Source organism: Malania oleifera, chromosome 7 (assembly GCF_029873635.1).
Source record: "Malania oleifera isolate guangnan ecotype guangnan chromosome 7, ASM2987363v1, whole genome shotgun sequence".
Lineage (NCBI taxonomy): Eukaryota > Viridiplantae > Streptophyta > Magnoliopsida > Santalales > Ximeniaceae > Malania > Malania oleifera.
Window position 1 is genome coordinate 35,506,059 of NC_080423.1, and position 9,838 is coordinate 35,515,896.

At 39.7% G+C, this 9,838-nt stretch overlaps 1 protein-coding gene across 6 annotated transcripts in view; it reads right to left on the reverse strand.

Annotated features, from left to right (window-relative positions):
* LOC131160216 (transcription factor GTE1) overlaps positions 1–9,546 on the reverse strand; it is a 34,346-nt gene extending 24,800 nt beyond the window's left edge. For 3 of the 6 annotated variants that reach the window (XM_058115644.1, XM_058115647.1, XM_058115643.1), the window contains exon 1: positions 9,136–9,366. Coding sequence is in view for 3 of the 6 variants with exons in the window: in XM_058115645.1 (XP_057971628.1) it covers positions 9,401–9,511 (111 nt within the window). In the remaining 3 variants the exon portion in view is untranslated. Of the gene's footprint in view, positions 1–9,135; positions 9,367–9,400 lie in introns of those variants that run through there. The other 3 variants (XM_058115645.1, XM_058115642.1, XM_058115646.1) reach the window with 2 other exon arrangements.
* Between the last annotated feature and the right edge of the window lie 292 nt (positions 9,547–9,838).

Consider the following 9,838-nt stretch of genomic DNA (forward strand, 5'->3'; position numbering starts at 1 on the left):
TGCTGATGCCCCAAATTCTCAGCCTCCCTCCTTTTTCATTTTGTTCGAGGTGGGGTTGAGGCAAGATGTGGCTTAAAACTTCCTTTCTTGCCTGAAACCTGATAATTCATTTTGGCTGCAGAAAATTATACATATTGGTGAGAAATTTATAGATCTAAGAAAAGAGCAATTGCCAAAGCACTGGCAACCACATCCAACAATCCCATGGTTGCCCACACCCAAGGGGTTGAAATTGGAAGTGGCTTTCTTTGTTTGTTGTCCACAACCCAATAATTTATTTCTGATGCAAGAAAATATAAATGCTGGCAAGAAATTTGTAGGTCTTAATAAAACAGCAACTGCAATAGCTCAGGTGACCATATCCGGTGATCCTATGGTTACCAGCACCCATGAGCCACTTTGGAAATGGAGAAGATAGAAGCTTTTTTCGAGAGCAATTTATTAAAAAAAGAGACAAGAAAATACAACTTGAGAGAGGTCAAGATATCCTCAAAGAAAAAAGAAACAAAGAACAGAAATCAAAAAGAAAAAAATAGCAAAACAAAACCTAGCAAACTCTAATTAAGAAAAGCCCTCATTGAACCTTCCCCGTCATACTTGGCGGAAATATGCAGATTTGTGATTTCAATAAATGGGGGCACTGGCATGCTACAAGGAATACGATTCCACCCTCATTAACAAAAACAAAATGGTAGCATGGGAATCAAGAACTCAAATTGCAATTCCATTCCAGCCCTAATTCCTTAAACCAAGGACTGCATTACTTCCATTTGAAAGCAATCAAAACACCATTAGATGTGAAGATATAGGAAGTGTGTTCTTATTTTTATTATTATTATTTCTTCATTTATAACTAAAATTTCAATTCCATTCTGGCCCTAATTCTGTAAACCAAATGCTGTGATACATCCATTCAAAAATCAATCAACACAATTAGATTGTAAAGATTTTAAGGCACATTTATTAATATTAATATTATTATTATTGCTATTATTATTATTTTATTATTATTATTATTTGCTAATTTCTTATGGTAAGCAGAAATTACTAGCAACTATTTTTAAAATTTGACTAATCAAACAGATATAATTGTTTTCAGCATTTCCTATAATCTGGATTTACTTGACTAAATGAAGCTTCATTGTTCTCATCTTTTGAATTGGATTTGAACACTTAACCCAGACATGTTTTCAAGTCCAAATAGTGCATAATAAAATTCCTTTTATTTCTAAAAACAAGAATTTGAATACACATTTGGATCCTTAACCAACCATGCCCCTAATTTTGTAGATTTCTTTGGACTTTTTTCGTTGGTTTTCCTCTTCTATGGGATTCGGTGGTGCTGCACCGATCTGTAATGAATCTGCTGGTGTGTGATGATAATTTCATGAACTATAACAGGAAGATTGAATGAATGGAAATTTACTGAATGCAATAAAAATGGAGATGCTGGAGCTACAAGTTGGCTGAATTCGAGAGAGCCACTCTCCAAAACAAAAAACAGATTCCAATTTCTAGCTAACCCGCCTATTCCCGCTGGCCACTAGATATATACTTAACAACCTGTAACAACTTGTTTCTAGAATGCCCTCACGAGCTTAACTTCTACTTGGGCCACCAGTCGGCCCACTTCTACACACCTAAACAATAAAAAAGAAAAATGGGTAGTAAGGATAAAAAGGGCTTCAGTCGCAGTTCCTCAGCCCAGCTTCCACACGGTAAGGGACTTCAGCCTGCAGGGTCTCAGTCCAGCTTCCTATCTCGGCACGCAATAGTTCGGCCCAACCCCCACACGATTCACCCAGCACCAATACCTTCCGCACCCACGTGCCTACTGACTCCTTCAGTGGTCGCCAGCTGTCTCCACCCGGCCCACACTGCAGTCTGCCCCCTGCTCCAGTGACAAGTCACTTCGGTCCCTCTCAACTTCGAAGAGTCACGTCCGGTCGTCACCATCTTCGAAGGGTCACCTCCAGCCACCCCAACTTCAAAGAGCCACCTTGATCTTCCTCCTCTTAAAGCTAAATACTCGCTCCTGTTAACCTGAGATTGCCTCCCACGTCCTCCCAATAACCCTCTGGTCTTCCACCTACCTTACATTGAATTCACTCGTAACATTACCCTCCCCTTTAGAGCACCTTGCCCACAAGGTGAGGAAACTTCTCCTTCAACGTATGATACCACTCCCATTTCGCATCTTCCTTCTCCTGCCCCTCCCACCAAACCAATATCTTTGTTGCCAAAATGTTCTCCCTTTTCTTCATACGTCTCTCTAAAATTTCTTCGGGTTTTGGGCTGAGGATTCCATGGGAATCCGTGGGGGGTAGTCGTGGGGTCACCTGAGCTAAAACCCCAAGTTGGGGCTTGAGCTAGGATACATGGAAAACGGGATGAATCTGGGTTTCCACCGGAAGATCGAGTTGATATGCTACTTCTCCGATTTTTTGTAAAACTCGGAAGGGTCCATAAAACCTCGGTGAAACTTCAGGCTCCACCAAATTGCCACGATTGTTTGTCGGCAAGGTTGGAGTCGCAAGTAGACCCAATCGCCCACTAAAAAATTTCTGCCCTTTCTCTTAAGGTCAGCATACTTTCTCATTCGGTTTTGGGCTTGTTGTAAGTTATGCTTAAGGAGATTCAGGGTTACCTCCCGATCTCTAAGGTAATCATCTACCATCGCCACCCTGGTGGTCCCCGAAATGTAGCTCAGGAGGTATGGTGGTGGTACACCATAAACGATCTAAAAGGGAGTAGTTTTAGCTGATGTATGGTAAGATGTATTGTACCAATATTCCGCTAATGGTTAGTGCTTCACCCAATTTTTCAGTGTGTCCCCACAAAACACCTAAGGTACCCTACCAAACACTTGTTCACCACCTCTGTTTGACAGTCGGTCTACGGTTGGTAGGTCGTACTCAATTTCAGTTGGACTCCTTGTAGAGTAAAGATTTCTTGCCAAAATTTACTTAAAAATGTGGTCCCCCTATCTGAGGCAATAGTTCTTGGCATCCCATGTAATTTGAAAATGTTATGCATGAAGTTTAGTGCTACCTGACATGATGCGTACGGGTGACTTAGGGTAGGAAATGGGCATACTTAGAGAGACGGTCCACCACCACTAAAATGACGTCTTTCCCATGTGAGGAGGGTAAACCTTCTATGAAATCCATACTTAGATCTGTCCATACCTGTTCTGGAATAGGAAGTGTCTGTAACAAGCCCGCGGGGTAAGTGTTTTCCCCTTTCATTTGTTGACAAATGGGGCATTCCTTCATGAATTGCTGGACTCATGTCATGCCAGTAAAAATCTCTTCTTGTTCTTTGTATGGTTTTTTCATACCCCTCATGCCCTGCTACTGAATTGCCATGCACCATTTGTAACACTTGTTGTTTGATCTATGCATTTCTGCCTATAAACAGCTTGCCTTTGTAAAATAATAACCCATCCCTCAGGGTGAACCCTTCTGCTTGGGTGCCCAATTGAACTTTCTACATGAGATTTTGTATGTCACTATCATTTACATATGAGGCTTTTAAATCATCGATCCACCCAACCATGGGGAATGAAATAACCATTATACTTGCATCTTTGTCTGCTGCATGATTGCCTGATGTGTTGAGAGTGTCACTTTCTGAATCTTTTCTGGACAGAGCATCTAGTACTCGATTCTCATGTCCCTTTTTGTACTATACAATAAAATCATATCCCAATAGTTTTGTGATCCACTTTTGTTCCATTGGGGTGCCCATTCTTTGTTCCAACATGAATTTTAAACTCTGCTGATCTATTTTGACAATGAATGACTGCCCTAATTTCTTAACTGTTGTGACTAAAGCTACCAATTCTTTCTCATAAGTTGACAGGAGAAGGATACTGCCTTTCAATGCTTGACTAAAGTATGCTATTAGTTGCCGTTGTTGCATGAATACTGCCCCAATCCCCTTATCTGATGCATCGCATTCAATTATGAATTTCTTTGTGAATTCTGTTAAAGCTAGGACGGGTGGAGTGGACACTGCCTCCTTTAGTTCCCTAAAAGCCTTCTCAGCCTCCTCATTCCATTGAAACCCGTTCTTCTTAAGTAAATTGGTTAGTGGTGCTGCTATGGCACCATATCCCTTAATAAATCTTCTGTAATGTCCTGTGAGACCTAGGAACCCTCATAGAGCTTTGAGAGTCTTAGGTGGAGGCCAATCAATCAAAGCCTGTAACTTGGTGGGGTCTACCCTCACCCCCTTACCCGACACCAAGTGCCCTAGGTACTCCACCTCTCGACAGCCACATTTGCATTTACTTCTCTTGGCAAACAGTTGTTGATTTAATAGAATTTGTAAGGCCATTCTTAGGGGTTGGAGGTGTTCTTCCATAGATTTGTTGTACACCAAAATGTCATCAAAGAAAACTAGAATGAACTTTCTAAGATATGGTTGGAATACCTCATTCATCAAGCCTTGAAAGGTCTATGGTGCATTTGTCAGCCCAAAGGGCATCACAAGGAACTCATAGTGTCCTTTGTGTGTCCGGAAAGCTGTCTTAGGTATGTGCTCTGCCTTTACCCTAATTTGATGGTAGCCAAACCTTGGATCCAATTTTGAAAAGACCTCAACCCCATGTAGTTCATCCAGCAACTCCTCAATCATAGGCATAGGAAATTTATCCTTTATGGTAACCTGATTTAGGGCGTGATAGTCCACACACATCCTCCATGTGCCATCGGCTTTCCTTACCAACAAAACGGGAGAGGGGTAGGGACTATGGCTTGGTCTTATAGTTCCTAACTCCAATAACTCCTGGACAATCCTTTCTATTTCCTCCTTTTGAAAATAAGGGTATCTGTAGGGTCGTACACTGATGGGAGAGGTCCCCTCCTTAAGAGTTATTCCATGGTCACATGACCTAATGGGCAATAATCCCTTAGGTTCTGCAAATACATGTTGTAACTCATCCAGCAAGGGTATTAGGGCTAGGGGATTGCTATCAGTTGCCATTTCTTCCAATGGTTGCAACAAAATTCCTTTCCTCTCCAAGTGAGAGTTTTCCCACTATTTCCTCTTCCACTAACCCTTTGGAAGTGAGTCCTTGCAGACAAACACCCTTGCCATTGTGATGGAATTACATAGTGAGTTTAACAAAGTCCCATATGATTTCACCAAGCATACTGAGCCATTGGATCCCTAGTACAATATCACAGGCCCCCAAAATCAGAGAGTACATATCAGCTTCAAATTTAGTCCCTTGCACCACAAAGCTCACTGTTGGGCACCTCTCCTCACACCATATCTCTTCTCCATTAGCCACCATCACCTTCACCTTCTCTCCACTATCCATGGCCAACTTAAGTCTCCTAACCAGAGTTGGGTCAATGAAATTATAAGTGCTGCCTGTATCCACCAGTATCACAAAGGACTATCCTCTAAAAAATCAACCACTCTCATTGTTCTAAAGTGAGGAGATCCAAGTAGAGCATGTAGGGTGATTTCAACCTTATCCTCCCCCTCTCCTTATTGCTGCTCCACCCCTCCTTCCACTGGACAATCATGTCATATCACCTCAGGTGGTTGCACCTTCTCGTTGAAACAGTTTAGCTCACTTCCTTCCAACAGGAAAAGCTTAGCATCCCCACATTTAAAACAAAACCCCTTGTTCTTCTTTTCTCTTATCTGTTCAGGTGAATATTTGTGGACCTGGGAGGGGGTTTTGGCTGCTAGTTTGGTCACAGGGAGGTGATATGATGGGGTAGAGTGTTTGGGTAGGATATACTTCTTAGTTGCTAGAAGGTTTTCCTCTTGTATTTGAACCTTGCCATAGGCCATATGCACATTGATTGGGTTCAATAGTTTCACTACCCACCTTATCTCTTCCTTCAATCCCCCCCCCCCCCACTCCCATAAACAAACTGAGCCAATGATCCTCATCTAAGTTTCTAACTCTATTGGACAATTCCTCAAACTGTTCCTTGAACAAGGTTACCGTAGAAGTTTGTTTTAGGTTAGATAATTGCTCCAATAGATCGTCATAAGGATTAACCCCAAAACAGGTATGCAGGGCTCTTTCAAATGCCTCCGAACTCGTTAATAGACTAGACCTCTCCAAGTCTTGAAACTAGATTAAGACCTTATCCTCCATGTGGAAGGATGCCAACAAAACCTTATGATGGGGTGGGGTTTCATGAAATAGGAAGAAATGATTGACCCTATAGAGCCAACTTGCTGGATCCGAACCATTAAATTTAGGAAAATCAACTCGCACAGTTTTAGTTTGAATACCTGCTCTATCTGTATTGTGTTGCTCCCCATTGTAGCACTTATAGTGTTGATGTTTGAATTCATTGCCAGATGTTCCCCCTAGGCCTTCTTGATCAATTTCTGCTTGCCGAGAAGTTTCACACTCTCAAAGAGAGCTCCCAGTTGTTGAGTGATATTGATAAGTAACTTCTATTGATCTTCTTGAACTTGTTGTGTATTGGCTTGAGTAATTTGGATCTCCTGTTGAAATCTCTAATGTTCTTCTTGTGATTTTTTTAGGGCGGCAATGGACTCCAAAATCTGGTTCATGCGAGTTCCCTCACCCATGGTCGCAGGAGCTATTTGTGATACCAATTGTAATGATCTGCTAGTGTGTGATGTATAATTTGATGAATTATAATAGGAAGATTGAATGAATGGAAATTTACTGAATGCAATAAAAATGGCGATGCTGGAGCTACAAGTTGGCTGAATTCAAGAGAGCCACTCTCCAAAACAAAAAACAGATTCCAATTTCTAGCTAACCCCCCTATTCCCACTGGCCACTAGATATATACTTAACAACCTATAACAACTTTTTTCTAGAATGCGCTCACGATCTTAACTTCTACTTGGGCCACCAGTCGGCCCACTTCTACACACCTAAACAATAAAAAAGAAGAATGGGTAGTAAGGATAAAATGGGCTTCAATCGCAGTTCCTCAGCCCAACTTCCACACGGTAAGGGACTTCGGCCTGTAGGGTCTCACCCCAGCTTCCCATCTCGGCCTATGATACTTCGGCCCAACCCCCACTTGATTCACCCAGCGCCAATACCTTCTGCGCCCACGTCTCTACTAACTCTCTCCAGTGATCGCCAACTGTCTCCACCCGGCCCACACTACAGTCTGCCCCCTGCTCCAAGGACAAGTCACTTCGGTCCCTCTCAACTTTGAAGAGTCACCTCCGGTCCTCACCATCTTCGAAGGGTCACCTCCGGCCTCCCCAACTTCGAAGAGCCACCTCGATCTTCCTCCTCCTAAAGCTAAAATACTCGCTCCTGTTAACCCGAGATTGCCTCCCACGTCCTCCCAATAACCCTTTGGTCTTCCTCCTACCTTATTCTGAATTCGCCTGTAACATTTATTCTGATTAATCAAACAGATATAATTGTTTTCAACATTTCCTATAAATCTTGATTTACTTGACTAAATGTAGCTTCATTGTTCTCATCTTTTGAAATGGATTTGAACACTTAAACCAAACATGTTTTCAAGTCCAAATAGTGCATAATAAAATTCCTTTTATTTCTAGAAACAAGAATTTGAATACACATTTGGATCCTTAACCAAACATGCCCTTAATTTTGTAGATTTCTTTGGACTTTTTTCGTTGGTTTTTCTCTTCTATGACATTCGGTGGTGCTGCACCAATTTTACATGCTACTTTGTGGAATGTAATCTTGGAATATTTGTGTTGCTTTTCTCATGATATTCTGCAGAATTTAGGGCCTGCTTAGTTGTGAAAAATAGTTCTCATTTTTCATATCCAGATTTCTAAATAATTACAAAAGAATGCCACTTTGTTTTTCAATTTTATAAGATTTATAAAGAAAATCAAGAAAATAACCAAGAATATGATTCAACTTTCTTATATAAATGTGAAAAAAAAACTGAAAAATACAGTGACATTTAGATAATTATTTTACAATATGAAAAAATAAAAATGAAATTGCTCTCCACATGTGAACATGGCCTTAAATTTCCTCTGTTCTTATTTATTTAGGAGTATATTGAATATGCTTTTTGGCATTATGGGAGAAAACTAGGTTTGTCCTCCCTAGGTGGAAGACTTTTCAAAACTATCCTTCACAGGCTTTAGTAGAAGAAAGGATAGGGCAACTTTATGGAAGTGTGGATTTTTCTCAATATTAAGGGGTTTGAGGATGGAACATAATACTCGAATATTTTCTGTGAGAAAATTAAACCAGATGTTGGTTTGGGAAAAAATCAAGTACTTGGCCTCTCTGTGGCGTGTTGGTTATGGAATTTTATAGAGTCAAACTTTCAAGAGTTTCAAAGAGATAAGAGGAACTCGTTGACTTGATAATTTTTATTTTTCTTGGGGTTTTTTATGTTTTTTGTTTAGTCTTGGGGTGTCTCAGTTTGTCTAGGGAGATTTCTCAATCTCCCTCTTCTAAATTTTTTTTCTATTAATGATATCTTCTTTTTTATTAAAAAAAAAATTTATTTTGGTACAAGTAATTACTGTCTTGCTTCTAAGTTATTATTATTATTATTATTATTAAGAAAGTGCAATATGTGTGCATGTGTGGTGTATGGAGATTGTCTGAAAACTGGAGCGAATTATTTTTAATTAAATTAAACATAATGAAAAAAGTCAGGCAAACCATGAAGCTCGTTTCCGCCCCTGGACTCCTGAATTTATCCTATCTTTGGAGTTGTGGGGTCAACTTCAAGGGGCGCAGGATTAGTCAGCTGGACCATAAAACGGACGCGTGATACCCGGTGCGTATTCCAAAAAAGAAGACAAAAAAGATTAAATATCTGTGCGAGAAAAACAAAACAAGACGGCTTCCCATACTGTCCAAGCTGTAACATCCTGGTAGAACTGTAAAACTACGCAGCAAAGCTGGAAATTCTCATCCAAAAAATCATGAAAAAATTACTAACGACATCCAAGATGCAATGAATAATTAACGCCCAGGTGTCTTTCATATGATAGATATGTGCGCAAATCTACATAGCTCGCCTACGGAACAAAAACAATGAAAGCACTCATATTCAGAATTAACACCCAGCTTCAGAAGTCTAACATTATGTCTGGGAACATAGATTTGGAAGGGCGTGAATTTGAACAAAAATTGAGCTGGATTCTATCTAAACTTACCCAAGTCTAAATCCAAGGCTTCAAATCCCAAACGCAGAAACAATTTGCACGGGGCATCAGCTTACCACACTGGTAAGCCCTTTCTCATAGATCACGAAAATTTATAGGAGGAGGAAGAAGGAGATACAAAACTAATAATGAAGACAGGAAGTCACATAAATTTGAAAAGAGAAAATCATAAGCCCTAATTCCATTTTTGTCCACTGTATTGCCTAAGCCTTAAACCCCAATTCGGCTGAGAGAGAGAGAGAGAGAGAGAGAGAACCTGGAAAATAGAAACTTTGTGCAGTGGCTGCTGCCTGTGCTTGCTGGGAATTGAGCCCCGGGCGACTTTGGTGCCAATTTGGCGAGCGGAGAAATATGACAGCTTACTCATTTTTCTTTTGTTTTCTCCTTATTTTTTTCCTATCCATTTTATGTTAACCAAGGATGACTAATATTTAAATTTAAAATCATCCATTTAATAAATGGATCATAGATAGGTGCCGTTAATAAATTATTTAAAAAATAATTTATTTATTTTTAATTTTTTAAAATATTTCATATAAAATGACATAATTTTAAATAAAAAAATAACACTTATTATTTTATTCATTAATATCTTAATAAAAAATATAAAATATAGAAAATAGTGCATCTCTTTAATTAATATTTTTTAATATAATATACATATATATATGTGTGTATATATATATATATATAT